This window comes from Protobothrops mucrosquamatus, unplaced genomic scaffold (genome assembly GCF_001527695.2).
Source record: "Protobothrops mucrosquamatus isolate PMUCROS unplaced genomic scaffold, P.Mucros_1.0 scaffold192, whole genome shotgun sequence".
Classification (NCBI taxonomy): Eukaryota; Metazoa; Chordata; class Lepidosauria; order Squamata; family Viperidae; genus Protobothrops; species Protobothrops mucrosquamatus.
This window is the reverse complement of record NW_015386548.1, coordinates 200,922-217,302: the sequence shown is the minus strand read 5'-3', so window position 1 is coordinate 217,302 and position 16,381 is coordinate 200,922. Positions and strand designations below refer to the sequence as shown.

General features: G+C 37.6%; 1 protein-coding gene across 1 annotated transcript in view; it reads right to left on the bottom strand.

The window, feature by feature from the left end:
* The window catches only part of TRAM2 (translocation associated membrane protein 2), a 39,100-nt gene that overhangs the window by 7,556 nt on the left and 15,163 nt on the right, over positions 1-16,381 (bottom strand). Inside the window, exons 2-4 of the mRNA XM_015813761.1 lie at positions 7,810-7,873; positions 6,494-6,603; positions 5,467-5,583 (exon numbers count right to left, since the gene is read on the bottom strand). Of these exons, the coding sequence (XP_015669247.1) occupies positions 5,467-5,583; positions 6,494-6,603; positions 7,810-7,873 (291 nt within the window). The remainder of the gene's footprint in view (positions 1-5,466; positions 5,584-6,493; positions 6,604-7,809; positions 7,874-16,381) is intronic.

Below are 16,381 nucleotides of genomic sequence, written 5' to 3'. Positions count from 1 at the left end.
AATGACCCTTACACAAATTCTTGTGGCGCATGCTAAAGTAGTCATCAGCAATCCGGATAATCCATCTAGCTGGTTTGGACTGGTTCTTATGAACTGGTTCTTAAAATTCTTCCTTTCCCTCAGAGGCAGAGCCCCACAAGCTCAGGTGAGAGAAGAACTTGGGGTCTCCAGCAGTAGGCTGGGCTCCTCATGTTGGCTCTCTCACTGGCTGCCATCACTGTTGCAAGGGATCAAGGCAATTCTGGGAATCCCAAGGGTTTCATCCAGAACAAAAGTCCAGTATGTTGACCAAACTAAAAGAAGAGGAGGAGGAGGAGGAGGAGGAGGAGGCAGGATGGAACTGGCTGTTGCCCTCAGAACCAATTGTTGTTTAATTCGGATAATATTCCCGCTGATATCCAAGTGGCTGGCAACTTATGTATCAAAAGCTAAAGAGCCTTCTGCAAAGGAAAATCAGTTGTAGATGAGGAGTCTAGCTTTTCTTTTCTTTGAGAGCCCAGATAATTCCTATTATTGAATGGTTTAAAAGTAAAGTCAATTTGTTTAAAAGAAATGAGAAAGGTGAATCAATCTTGGGGAAGGCTCACTGTACAAGTAGTCCTTAACTTACAACCATTTGTTTAGTGACCGTTCGAAGTTACTATGGCAATGAAAAAAAGTGACATGACTGTTTTTCACACTTAGGATCATTGCAGCATCCCCATGATCATGTGGCAATTAGTATATATTTATGACATTGCACTACCCTGGGGCCATGTGGTCACCATTGGTAACCTTCCCATCTGGCTTCTGACAAGCAAAGTCAATGAGAGAAGCCAGATTTGCTTAATAACCTCATGATTCACTTAACAACTGAAGTGATTCGCTTAGCAATTGTGGCAAAAAAAGGTTGTAAAATGGGAGCAACTCACTTAACAACTGTCTTGTTTAGCAATGGAAATTTTGGGCTCAATTGTGGTCATAAGTTGAGGACCATCTGTATCATATTTTAAAACTTAGTTAGATTATAGTAACAACTTCCCAAGCTATTTTACAATATTAATCACTCATATAAGCAATGTGGTGGGAAGGGGTATCTGCAAAGGGTACAGGATACCTCCAAAGATGGGAGGGGGTTAAAATAATTACTATTCTCCTTTTTTCCCTACACTCTTTTTTTCTCTATGACACTACATATGCTGCTTTAAAAGTTTAGATGAAAGGTGTCCAAAGTTTTGGGCAAATTTGGAATTATGAGACCATTTTAAGAGTATCTCCACAACAGCCACTCTGGAAAGGCTTTCCCATTCACAAAATAGATGCAGTGAGGATAATGTCACTTGCAAAACATCTATTAAAGTTCTGCCACCTCCCCTAGAGCTCTCAACCCATTCTGCAGAATTTTCATTACTTCCCCTTTTGCTAGACAGATATACATATTTCAGAAGAAAGCAATAGACTCCAGCTCCTATCATATTTGTGTTCTTCTCCATTATTATTATTTTAGTACACATTTTTTATAGATAACTCAAGGGGACTAACATATTTTATACTCCTACCTTCCAGTTTCCCCACAACAGTAACCCTGTGAAATGAGTTAGGCAGAGAGAATGAGTGGCCCAAAGTTAGCCAGCAGAATTTAATGTCTAATGGAAGTCGAGAACTCCCAGGCTCCTAGTTTCTAGGCCAGCATCTTGATGTTTCACCATTACACCAACCTAGGTCTCTTGGAAAAACTTAATGGCATTCTTGGAAGGAAAGATACTTCTCATGAATGAAGGCAAATATATGTATCCCAGGATAATGTTGCAAGATCCAATCTGGAGGGTCACTCGGAACCCCTAATCCTGGTGACCAACCCAAATTGGATTTTGCAAAGATACTTCTAGATTCTACTGCTTTGTTTTGCAGCATGTTACTTTTTCATTTCTTTTAATTTAAATATTTCAAAAGTAGTTATTTATTAAATGTTTCCAAAGAAGAAAATCCAATTTTATAATGTTATATTTTTTCCCTTTGTAATAGGCCACTCTATGCATTTCAGAGCTATCTCATACTTTTGTGGAAGATGATCCAGAATATGATGTAGTTCAATGTGTTAAACCCTTCTGAGTTTTATCTGTTCAGTTCTCAACACATGGGTTTCTGGATACACTGCAGCCCCAGAACATATTCATTTAGGAACACAAAGTTGTTCTTGTTCCAAGCAACCCAAGAGATGCACATATCGGCCTATTCCAGAGCAAAACCCTACAACATTATATATTCTCATGTGAAATGCTTGGTACATCTCTAACCACATGTCAGATGGATTGGAAACCTGGTAGGTCCAAGAAAGAGGTCTGGAGGGACACTGGTGCCTTCAGACATTATTTTTAAGATCTTCATGTAAATTCATAATAGAAACACCAGAAAAAGTAATGTAATCAAACAGGAAGGAATAAAGCAGTTTTTATTAATTGTGCAATCATCAACCATTTGTTCTGATAGCAAATAAGACTGCCACAGTAGCATTTTTCTAATTGATTACCATTGGGAGCAAACAAAAGAGATGGTTCCTAACTGTAAGGCCTGTTTTTGAGCAGCATGATAAGGAAAAAGAGAAAGTGGGAATAAGGAAAACCGACAGTTTCATCTAGCAAAAGGTTCACACACTCTTATGACTCTGTTCCTAGAAAGCAAAGATAGTAGGAACTAAACACATTAGTACTTCTTTCTATCCTGTAAACACAGGTTTCCACCAGGATAGAACAAAAACTGAAGGAAAAAAAAAAAGCAAAACCCAAAATAGATTGGAAATCTAGACACTAAAATTATCCAGAAGCCCATCAGCTGAGAACTGAGCTGACAAACTTCAGAAGTGCCTAAAGAAGCAATCTCAATTCCTAATATTGTGGCTCTGTAACCTGCAAGATTAAAGCACATTAACAGCTTTAAACAATTTCTTAGGCAACAAGAGGCCCTAGTTAAGACATCAAGGAATAAATGGGTGGCATTTGGAAAGAACAGAAAGGGAGAAGCTTGATTTACAAAAGCCACAAATAAAAGTCATCCAGCCCGTTTGCTTTCAAGGCAGATGGGCTGGAAGGTGTGAGAAATGGAAGCAATGGGACAGACACTCCCACCTCCTTCATTTTGAAAAGGACTTTTGGAAGCTCAGATGTTCGTCTCCAAAGCATCGTTTCAACTAATTAAATCAACAAGCAATAGAATGATAATAAATGCACTGTAATAACTGTAATAATAGCTGGTTTTAAAGTGGTTTTCTTGCAATTGCCAAAAACATTCAACTTGCCAGTATATTTACAGAGCATCAAATAATTAATGAAAAATTACAAAAAGAAAGCAGAACTATTTGAGGTTGGCAAGCTTGCTCACTTCCTTGGTTGCTTTATAAATGCTCTTTCACTTCCTTTTTCTCTTTTGTTCTGATTTATCACTGGCAAAATCTTCCTGTCTTTAAAGCTGCCTTATCCAAACTGGAAGCATGCATAATGATAATTGTGGTATTTCTTTCAATGTTTCTGGGTTATTCTTACAGAATAACTGGCTTTTTATGGATATGCCTTGACAGCTATTTTCCATTAAGATTACCTGAAATTATTCAGACAATGAGATTCATTTATTCAGCATGATTTCCTTTAGCCTCATCAGTTCTCAACAAAAGTTCTTCCAAAAAACATTAAATAAACCACAATCAGTTTATCCAACTTGGTGCCCACCACTGCAAAAAAACCCAAATGAAATAAAAATCCTGCAGTTTTAGAAGTGAGACTAAGTGGAAAAAAGTGCACTTTTTCATACAGAATTAATAATATTTCAGTATAATTTGGTTAAATCAACAGGAAGATTTGCTTATATTTATTTATTAACTTACACAAATGTATTCAGCCACCTAATTCGCTCTCTGTGACTCCATAACTGTAACAAAAATACTTATCATATACAACCCACATCAAGAAGATCAAGGACCCAAACCAAATGAGATTTCTATACCATTAATAATTGAAAGCGTACTTAGTTCACATCAGTGCACTCAAAGTTTTGCACATTTGGACATTACTTGAATATTTTAGTCCCTAATTCATTGGAGTATTTGCTCACTCTTAAGTACAAGATGCAAAAATAACCAAGATGGGGGAAAGATGTTCATAAGATTTGAAACCAGCTGAATTTCACCTAACAATCCAATCTGACACTTTTATGACAAGACATGTGCAGCATTTGAATCCAAAGTAGAAGGTAATTCAGATCCAGCACTGACATGCTAATGCCTCCTTAACATTAATGTTATTTTTTTTTACTAGTCTGAATACAAAATGGCATAACTTCTTAAGGGCACTACCAACAGGTAAAATTAGCAAGCCTATGATGAAGTACCTTTCTTGCTTTGGAACCAAATGCCCACCTCTAAGAAAAGTGTTTTAATTACTTTTTGAGATACTAAAATTTATCATAATATTCAAAGAAGAGGACTACAGTTCTTAAATACCATCCTCAGAATCTGCTTCATAATACTGCCACCATCTTTCAACCAAATGACAATACTGCATTAATTTTGGAGTGGTGGGAATTTAACATTGAAACTTCCCTTGATTACATCTGGTATGCCTTGAACTCATTCTTCATCTTATCTTCTCCATTATTCCTAAACTTGCAGTGTCTGTCTCTGCTGCTATTGTGTTGCTTTTCTGATTTACCACTCACTTTCCCCCAATATTTAATACCTTTGATCTTATTTCTCCACTTTCTCCATTCATGTCGTTTAGGTCCTGATGTATTCCACAAAGTACAATCGCTGATGCCAAAAATGTTTAATGTTGATGTATCAAAATAATATTACTGGGTGAGTTAAAAATATGTCTGCTTCCAACTTCTGAAAAAACCATATATTGTGAGCAGTCCAGAGTTAATTTGGGTCTGGGTGGTGTCTAAATTTAAGTAAGTAAATAAAACCAAACTCCATTCTCCTCAAATTCATCACTGTTCTGACACAGAGGATGATTTAAGCCTCTGTGGTACTGTACTGTCTCCATGCAAATCCTCATTCAGCAAAGTTCTGCTAAAGAGAGTTTTGACATTTACTGCAAGCTAAATATGGGTCTAAAATATCCTATTTGATACTAGGGGGAAAAGTCAAGCAGTAACTATTGAAACAAAAACAAAAGGCCTACAGATCTGGAATGTTTTCACTGGCTATAAAGAATTCCTTCAATCAATACACCACGCCTGCTTTTATTGTTCTATAAATCATTCATTTTCTGATTGTTTTGAAAGATGAAAATTCAGTTCTTTTCTCATCATGTCGTTAAAACTGATATAGATTACAGCTACCACATTCTTTTTCTGCATATATCAACAGATATCAATGCAGAAAGTATGTAGCATTCTTTATTACTAAATCTTACTTCCATAGTTTCTATCAGGAAAAGAGAGAGGGGAGTGGGGGAAGGGGGGAAGAAAGAAGGAAGGATTAAGGAAACTTACTGTTATTATTACATATAAGCACCAAACCATAGAGGCAAGATGAAATGCTACCAGTTGTCCAGATTCATTGAACTTGCTGTGCTTGATTTTGGAAAGATGAAGTCGACGGTTAATTTTCTAGGGGAAAAGAAGAAATCAATAAAAGCGGAAGAAAAACAAGCATTCCACTCGACTACTCAGGGAAAAGGCAAGGAAGAAGCATGGACAGAGCTTGACTGATATGCATTACACCCTCTCAGGAGAATCAAGTAAGTGATCTGGCGATCTAACATGGGGGCATCACACATTTTGACCTGGCTTACGGTTCAGCATCCATTATTGCTGCTGGTCATTCTCCTTCCATGCAAAATGAAACAGAAACCCCCCCACTCACTCATCCCAGGCTTCCCTGAGACAGGGACAGAATTTTATGCAGGGTTTTAGAGAAGGAGGCAAAGACAGGTATTTTCATCATGGGTGACAGTGGCAACTCTCTTTCACTTGGAAATAAGCAGAAGCTGCTGGATATTAAAACTGCCTCTCAGCTATAGCCAAACATGGTGCTTGGAGCAGTTCACAAGGGTCTTTGCCTCTCTCTAACCAAACAAACTATCTTTGCTAGCGTCCCATGCACAGGATGGAGAAAATAGGACACTGCAAACACCAGCTGTGACCAGAAATTCTCTTCCTCCCACCATATGGGGTGGGGGAAGAGAGCAAAAGTTTTCCCACTCCCTCCAACAAGAAGGAACATGCCTAAAGAGAAAACTGATTTTACCCAAGGCAAGGAAAATGAAAGAAAGGGGGAAAAAGGAAAAGATACAGAGACCTGATAGGTTAAAAGGACAGATTATATCATTCAAGAAGAGGAAAATTCACATCTGCCCACCTCATGCTTCAATAAAGTTCAACGCAAAACAAAGACTGTAAAGTAAAGTTACTTTACAATCTCAGTTGTAACACAGGATTAGAAATGTGGGAGAAGGGGAGGACTGTGCCAAACCTTCATGCAACTTAGGTTTTCTACTGAGCACGAGGCAAGACTTACATCCAGTGCATATTCCTGCACCACAGCATGCAGAATGATTGCTATGAAGATGTAGAAGAGGATTGTAACCAAATCCTTCAGCCCGTAGTGATAAAAAACAATTTCACCATCTAAAAGAAAGGAAATGGGGAGTGGGGAAAAAAGATCAAAGTCAAAAAATTAAGCTGAGAAACCATTTAGGAACCAAGCTGTTCAAGGCAGATATGAAGAAGCAGAACCAAAGAAGGAAAGGGTGAGTGTAATGCTGGCAAGAGACAGAAATCAAACCTGTGAATATTAATCAGTTTGGTCTGCATAGGAGTCAACTATGAATGTACACAGGTTTGTTCTGGGCTCCCACTAGTTCAAAATGAAAACTCATTTGATCATCCAAGTTATCAAATCCAAGTATTTGTATGTATAGATAGTCCTTGACTTACTACTATTTTTTTACTGACCGCTCAAAGTTACAATGGCATTGAAAAAAGTGATTTATGACCGTTTTTCACACTTAGAACCATTGCAGCATCCCCATGGTCATGTGATCAAAATTTGGACACTTGGCAACTGGTATGTATTGATGATGGTTGCTATGTCCCAGCATCATGTGATCAGCTTTTGTGACCTTCTGACAAGCAAAGTCTATGGGGACATTGGCTGCACTTAACAACTGTGGCAAGAAAGGTCATAAAATGGGGCAAAACTCACTTAAAATTGTCTTGCCTAGCAACTGAAATTTTGTGGTTGTAAGTCTAGGACAACCTGTACAGAACTGCAGGCACATATACCTGTTGTTAATCTCAGTATTCACTATCTGTGCTACATATGAATTGTGACTCATTCTAGACTGAAATGCTATCTAGACATTGAACAGATGCATTCTAATCTCTTTTTATATTTTACATTACAGAATTTACTAATTTTGGCCCTGTGTTAGATCATTTTACAAGATGATTAGAGAAATTCATAGAGGAGATGATGTCTGCACTCATTATCTATGATACATATGAAAGCTTCATTGTTTAGAAGCTACTATTTTGGGAAACTAAGGGATATGTAGTTCCAGCACATTTGGAAGGCAACCTGAAAGCTGATTATATGGTGCATATGGAAGTTGGAAAATTTCTATTTTAAGATGCCTTGATTCTGTATGTTTGTGCATATCTATACGTGTGAGCATGTGAATGTTTATGTTTGTTTATTTGATGCACAGTAAAGACACTTTACCCACAATTAATTGAAAGCCAGTTTGTGGTTATAACCACATACGTTTTGAGTTTAGTGAAATATAAAGACTACCAGGCAGAGGTTTTCAATTCAGTGGACTATACTCTTACCTGCTGTCAGCACACTGATATTATACTGAGGTAAGATGAACAAGAAGGCAGTCTTGGCTGTAACCTGTCAAGATAAAAATACATTTCTGGGTTAGCTTCCTTCAGTACAGTATCAGTAACTTTCCTGATAGTTAGAACAATTAATCAGTGGAACAACCTGCTTCCAGAAGCTGTGAATGCTCCAACACTGGAAATTTTTAAGAAGAGACTGGACAGCCATTTGTCTGAAATGGTATAGACTAGAGCAGGGGGTTGGACTAGATGACCTCCAAGATCCCTTCCAACTTTTATATTATTATTATTATTATTATTATTATTATTATTATTATTATTATTATTATTATTATTATTATTATTATTATTACAACAACAATTCTAATCTATCAGTCAAGCATTATATATATTCAATAAACAGTGGTTTCTGGCAAGAAATGTCTTTAATTGTGGTCATAAATGTAGGCAATCATGTAACCATGGGGGGGCAGACATTGAATTCAAGTCATAAGTATCTTTTTTGAGGGGGGCGCCATTGTGGTTGTAAGTCAAGGACTACATGTAGTAGACACAAAATATAATTTTAGCCTTCATGATTTTATGTTGACATCTGAGATAATCCAGATTCCTTGAACTATAGTTGGTAAGAAATATTTTTACAACCTTGAGTTCTCTGTCCTCCACCACTTTAATCTTTAAGAATGCCTGAGGAATAACAACTGAATAGGAACTTCCTTTTCAGTATATAGTTTGCTGCTCTATACAAATGCTTAATGAATCATATAAGACTGGCTCTGTTCTTTACAAAATATATTCTGAGGTCCTAGAAACTAGCTTTGGGCCTGGAGCTACTTTCCGGTAATTCATTTTATGCAAAATGTTAGCTATATGTGGAATATGATTTAGCTACAGGTTGGAATACATGTCTTTTTATATAAAAGTCTCTGAAATACATGCATTTCAAACCTAAAGCACAATACATTGATGAATATTAGAAGAACTGAGTACTACATAGACCCACTGGTTTGATTATCTAGCAATATGAGTTGTCAGAGGTTTCTCATCACTATACATCATCTGAATTTATAATTATTGTTGAATATTTCTGGTAAACTCTGAATACCAATTTATTAACAGTTTAATAGATTTTAAATTAGTTTCTTTGTTACAGATGCATAAAAATTATTGACTGAAAAGTTTGTAAACTGCTTACCTAATTTTATTTAATCAATCACAGAAGGACCTTAATTAAATTAAATCAACTTTGAAATTGATTTAAACTATTATATTTAATTAAATTTAATGTATGCATAAGAAGACATCCCATTTACTAGGGGTATTCTTTATCCTCATGCAAAATTTAAACAAACAAATATGATAATATTTATTGCAAGAGATTAGCTATCCTGGCAATATTAATCAAGTATTTCCATTACTGTCTGAATGTCTGGAATGCAGTTCAACAGATAACTACAAGTTTCCAAATTCCTGATGGCTGCTCTTCATTAGTAAACATATCTCCGGGACACAAATACATTCTCCAGCCTTCAGCAACCTGACAAGTTCCTCAAATCTGGGAGATAACAACTGTTATGATAGATAAATTATTATGCTTAAAACCATACAGATTCGATGCAAAGATCTGAATGTAGCCTTGAATAAAAGAAGAGACCTAGAAAGTTAAAATAACATAGCATATGAAGAGATTACTGGCCAAACTCTGTTTAAAGAAGGATAACTGAATTTGATAAACCTTAAACCTGCCAAGTAATAGTCCCTGAAAAGAACTAATCACAAAACAAAACATTTGCTATAGATAAATAATACCAGTATTTAAGGGCCATCCTCAGACAAAATGCTTGCTTGCAAATGACAATTTTGCTATGTGAAATTTTGGAAGGTTTATCCCTAAAAGATGGAATTACACTTGTAAATACAATTCTTTCTTCTAAGTTTCAAGCACCTACCTTTTTATAAGAAGAGGGGAGTAACTGATTCAAACAAACTTGCACCTTTCCTCATACAACTGAACAGGTTTCATCATCCTAGAAGCATTTATGTGCTTACAATTTTATCCCATTCAGTTAAAAAAAAAATAAAGAAATTACATCTACTGATGTTTTCCAAGTATGGATCGAGAAGAACCATGACTCTCGCTTCCACCAAAGTCCTAAGTAATTAGGCCTTACTTTAAGCCCAACTCAAACCCAATAACATGGCCAATATTATGTATTTACATTTGCTTGCTGCCCATCTCGCTTCACAGCGACTCTGGGAGCTTACAACATTAAAGCAATAAAACCATAAAATATAAATATTTCTAAAAATAATAAAAAAGATAATCCAAGGGAAGTTGCAGTTAACAGAGGGGGAGGGAGGGTGGAGATGGGATTTTCTCTTAATTCATTCATCAACCGACTCCAGTGTAATGTTGGGACCCCAAGCCAGGTGGCAGAGTCAGGCTTTCAGGCCTACAGGTAGTCCTCAACTTATGACTAGTCACTTAGTGACCATTCAAAGTTACAATGCACCCTGCAAAAGGTACTTACAACCCAGTTCTGAAGTTCCAATATATGCCCACACTTTATGATGTTTTTGCTGAAAACTGACATTTGCTCCTGTTTTGGGCAAAAATGTTGCATAGCAAACAATATGTCAGTTTTATGGCAATAGCGTTCCCTTAACAACTGCAGTGTTCACTTAATAATTGCCACAAAAAAATTGGGTCCAGTCACGGTCCATTACCTGCAAATTCTACTTTGCCTGCAATTCTATTAGTTTCAACTGAATTTAAATTGCCAAGGAAAATGCACAGACAAACTGGCCCCCAAACATTTGGAGAAAGTTCTACAAGTGGTTATTTGCTCAACTGCCCACCTCTGTGGGCACATTCTTATCAGGTACACAAGAACTGCCCCACCTGAATACTCCAGATGGTTCAGCACCCAGAACTTCCCTGCCAGCATCGCCATTGCTCAAATTCCAGCAACTGAACTCCATACATCTAGAAGGCGTCTAGACAACGATTGATCTACATATTTGGACCATATATAGAAATGGGATAGAAGGTCCACATTTTCTGTAAATAGAGCCTCAGCTTCCTATATTCGTTCAAGCTTCCTTTATTCAGGGAATAAAGCCAGTTTGGGGAGAACAAGACTCGTGACAGTACTGATAAGGAAATGTTGACTTCCACATGTTGAAAATTGTGGAACAAACGGCACAACAGAAGAAAAATGAAAACATGAAACAGCTTTCAACAGGAAAGAGGTTTGTTTTACCTATTACCCAGTAGTTGCCACAAGAAGAGGCAAATTTACTGTATTTTTCCATGTATAAGACACTATTTTTTCCTGCAAACACCCTGTTCAAAAATCAGGTGTGTCTTATACAAGTGCAGCATCTTATACACGGAAAAATAATGGTAACCTCCGCAGCCCAGGGCATGCCTGTGTGGGTTGCCATGCCACCTGGTGCAGGTGTCAAGCCCCGTGGGCTTGCCACTAACGGAAGGGGGGAGGGCCGGCTGAACTTCTGGATTTGCCGGCTCAGCTGTTCGGCGGATCGGCACAGAGAAACTTGCATGCCAGAGCATCTTATACAAGGGTGCGTCTGATAGACAGAAAAATACAGTATATCCTTTAGGTATTTTGTACCAAACTCTCACAATTCTTGGTCCTGCTGGATGGGGCAAATGAGAGCTACCACATTGCTTACCCAGGCTAAAGGTTTCATAGCTTTCATTAATTTGGAAAAGAAGGGAAGGAAATGCAAGAAAGCAGCCAGTTTAGACAGTAAGAAATGCTATTTTAAACCTAAGGAAGGATAAAAAAGCATAACTTTAACACAGCAATTTTGTACAAAGGATTTCACTCAAAGAATATTTAGTTGTTCCAGCTATTTACTAGAAAGAAAAAGGTAGTAGACTCTCAGATATTGGAGGGTCCTGGTCTATGAGTGAAGAAGGAATCAGAACCAAAATCAGAATAGAGCTGGAAGGGACCTTGGAGGTCTACAACACCCTGCTCAAGCAGGAGACCCTACACCAGTGTTTCTCAACCTTGACCATTTTAAGGCATGTGGACTTCAACTCCCAGAATTCCACAGCCAGCATTGCTGGCTGTGGAATTCTGGGAGTTGAAGTCCACATGCCTTAAAATGGTCAAGGTTGAGAAACACTGCCCTACACCATTTCAGACAAGTGACTGTCCAGTCTCTTCTTAAAAACCTCCAGTGATGAAGCACCCACAACTTCTGAAGGCAAGTTGTTCCACTAGTTGTTCTCACCGTTAGGAAGTTTCTCCTTAATTCCAGGTTGCTTCTCTCCTTTAGTTTCCATCAATTGTTTCTTGTCTTGCCTTCTGGTGCTTAGGAAAATAAGTTGACCCCCTCTTCTTTGTGGCAGCCCCTCAATATTGGAACACTGCTATCGTGTCCCCTCTAGTCCTTCTTTTCTCTAGACTAGCCATACCCAATTTCTGCAACCGTTCTCCACATGTTTTGGTCTCCAGGCCACTAATCATTTTCGTTGCTCTTCTCTGCACTTTTTCCACAGTCTCAACATCTTTTTTGTGATGTGGTGACCAAAGCTGGATGTAGTATTCCAGGTCTTATTAAGGTTTTATAAAGTGGTACTAATACTTCATGTGATTTGATGCTATGCTTGTTTATGCATCCAAAGATTGCATTAGCTTTTTTGGCTGCTGCTGCTGCATACTGCTGCCTCGTATTTAAATGATTGTCCACTAGGATTCCATAGTCCCTTTCACAGTTACTGTTTTTGAGCCAGGTTTTGCCTAATCTGTATTTGTACCTTTGGTTTTTCCTGCCTAAGTGTAAAATCTTACTTTTCTCCACATTAAATTTCATCTTGTTGGATAAGGCCCATTGTTCAAGTTTGTCAAGTACCTTTTTGATCCTGAGCTTGTCTTGTGGGGTGTTGTCTATTCCTGCCAGCTTAGTGTCATCTGCAAACTTGATGAGTTCTCCTTCTATTCCCTCATCTAAGTTATTTATGAAGATATTGAAGAGTACTGGGCCTAAGACGGAACCTTGTGGTTAGATATGGAATTTGGCACTTACATTTCTTTTAACAGAGTGGTTTAAATATATTAGGAAATAGACTCAAACAATATGGGGGCAATGACACTATGACTGATGATTTGTGAGATTATGTTGATGTTTTGCACAGAACCCAAAGGTCATAAGAGATGTCAGCCACTTTGTGCTGGTTGGATGCACATCTCCATGTTTCGTTTCTGCTGGGTCTGCATATTCTGTAGGACGTGTGCTAAAATCCCCACTCCCCAGCACAACGGAGATCAATACATAAAATGTAATTTAGGGTGCTATCAGCACTGCAATAAAATGTGGCAACAAGATCCCAATGTTCTTTACATTTTAAATTCGTTGAAACTTTTTTCCTAGCAAAGATCACAGCCGAATTTGAATGCACTGAGAAAGAAAAACATGACTAACATTTACTGAAACCCTTTGGTGTGTATTTTTCAGTTCCAAAATTATTACTGTTTCTCATGATAAGAAACTTGAAACAGAGACCTACAGCTGCATCCAGTCAACTGTAAGATACAGATACTATAAAAAAAAAGAAAAGAAAAGAGGAAAACACATTCCATTAGTCCATCACAGTTATTAATCAGGGCAGAAATTTCTCTTTGAAAATACTCAGTAATTAAATACTTTCTACTATTAGCTTTTCTTGTAGATTTTTAGTTTTTCAATGAATTGTTTTTTTTAAAAATAGTAACATTACAAATGGAGTAAAAAGCAGGCTTTTCAAGGAGGACCAGCATACTTCTGAGTTCTTCTAATATTGCTGGGCTACTTCACATCTTCTGAAGCTCAGCCAACATTGAAGCACAATGAAAATGTTGTGAGCAGAGATGGACACTTGGGCTGTACACAAAGTGAAAATTGTGCTTTGCTTTATGCTCTGATGAAACACAACATGACTGAGGAATTCTGTTGGGCCATTCTTTGCTTATCATATCCCAACCAAAGTGGAAGTTGGATCATTTAGATGAGGAGTTCCTAAATGTTTTGCTATCATACTGCCATCTAATCTTAATGTATACAGCTTCTCTAAAACTCCAAACAGAAATGAACAATGAGAAGAATATGATACAATTTTGGGAAATTTGTACATGCCTATTCTACAACATTAATTCTGAAGCTGAATTTGCTCAACCTCGCAGCTTATCAGCTCACTCATGACTTGCTGAGTTTGAGGGCCATGGCAGCTTCTCAACTTTCAGATTACAAGTGTTCCAATATCTCAGGGGTTGCCACAAAGAAGAGGGAGTCAAGGTATTCTCCAAAGCACCTGAAGGCAGGACAGGAAGAAATGGATGGAAACTAACCAAAGAGAGAAGCAACCTAGAACTAAGGAGAAATTTCCTGACAGTTAGATCAATTAATCAGTGGAACAACATGCCTCCAGAAGTTGTGAATGCTCCAACACTGGAAGTTTTTAAGAAGAGACTGGACAACCATTTGTCTGAAATGGTATAGGGTTTCCTGCCTGAGCAGGGGGTTGGACTAGAAGACCTCCAAGGTCTCTTCCAACTCTATTATTATTACTATTATTATTATTATTATTACTACTACTACTACTATTACTACTACTATATGTAAAAGGATGGAAGAGTACTGAAAAGCCTACAAAGCATGAATGAATTGTGACAATGGCAGAAATGGCAAAACTGACCTACAGGAAGTGCTTGTTTAGCGATCATTCAAGGTTATGACAGACCCGCCCCCCCCAAAGCTACTTACATCCTGATTCCAGAGTTCCATGGCTGCTTACTCCTTTGCTGTCACATGACCTTATTTTGGGCATTGGCAACAGGCTCACCTTTACAGCCTGTTGCAGTGTTCTGGGGTCATGTGACCATGATTTATGGGGTTTTTTTACAGGTTTCCAGCAAAAATGCCCATAGGACTACATGGATTCACCGAACAATTGCCACATTCATTTAATCACTGCCACAAAAAAGTAATAAAATTGGATCCAGTCACATGGGTGCCTTGATTTACAACTGTGAAGACTTAGGACAGAAATTTCAGGCTCCATTATAATAGTAAGTCAGGGCAAAAACAATAAATACTTTTTTTGAAAAACTGGAAACTTTTATAGACTTTTTACTAAAAGAAGAACAAAAGTGAAATGATGATTTAATGATCGAAAATGATTAGGATTAAATAAGGGACTGAAGGATTCTAAGGAATAGTTAATAGGAAGGAACATGATGGGTTTGTTAATATCTGTTAAAAATAATTTGGAAACAATTTAGTTTCTTTAGTTATCTCTCCTTTTTCTATTTTAGCTTTTTCTTTGCACTTTTTTCTTTTTCTTTCTTTCTTTTTAAAAATGTATCTTACCTGTGGAAAAAAAAATCTTTAATGAAAATTATTATTTAAAAAGACATGAGGAACGTGTGCCAATTACATCAACCTGTCTCACTCGGTTAGACAAAAGGAGAGTATGTTCCAGATCACATCGATTAAAGAATTTGACTGGCGGGATCCAGGAAGAGAGCCTTCTCTGGGGCTGCAGAACATTTTATCCCCATAGCTAAAGCAAGTCCACACTCTCTTGGCCTTCCCAAAGAGAGCTAAGACCTGGCTCTGCCAACTGGCATGTCGGTCAAAAACTGATATGCAACCCTGTGGTAGTTGGTGACATGAGGATCACTCCCCCCTCCTTTTAAATTTGTAACATTTTAATATTAATTTTGTTCTTAATATGATTTTGTTTTTTTTATTTCAGCCTTTATACCACTTTTTATTTTTTTATGGTAAACTGCTCAAAGTCATTTAGATGAGATGGCCAGAGTAGAAATGTAATAAATATAAACAAATAAATAAGCAAGCAAGCTTGCAATCCTGTGACAAAAAAGGAGAAAGAAATTAAGTGACTAATTGTTGCAAAAACAAACCTAGTGTCAGCCCTATGAGGGAGACACAGAAGACTAAAAACTACTTTTATTAAATTGCTTTGATAACGGATCTTCCTTAGATCATCCTTCTCTCCGAGAAGGTCACCCTCCTTATTCGCCACACCCAATGAGACAAAGATGAGGATGAGATTCAGGCTGAAGGTAATTTTGTGCCCTTCACTGGTCAGCTGAGGTAGATGGGAGATGCAGTCAATAATCCTCTTTCTGTGGGCAGTCATTATATATGGTACATGGGAAGGATGCATAACTCTGGCAGCTCTACCCCCTCATCCTATCAAGCATTCAGAAGAAAACTCCTAAAGTAGCAGGAAGCTACAGAAGGCTCACCACTCATTCCAATACTGTTGCACTGAATGGCAATAACTTGGAGAGAGGGGACTCTACTTCGGTTCATCGGAATTCAAACCAACTCCCTAACTGGCCAGGGAATGGTGTGTGTTTGTGTGTGTGTGTGTTGCTTCTTTTCTCAGTAACCTTGGTCTTGGAAATTATATGGGCTGAATGAAAAGTAATGACTGTACCTTCATAACTTCAATTTAAATAGTGATATTTTAATGAATGAAACAGGAAAATAATCCATGAAATGAGCTCTTCTATTA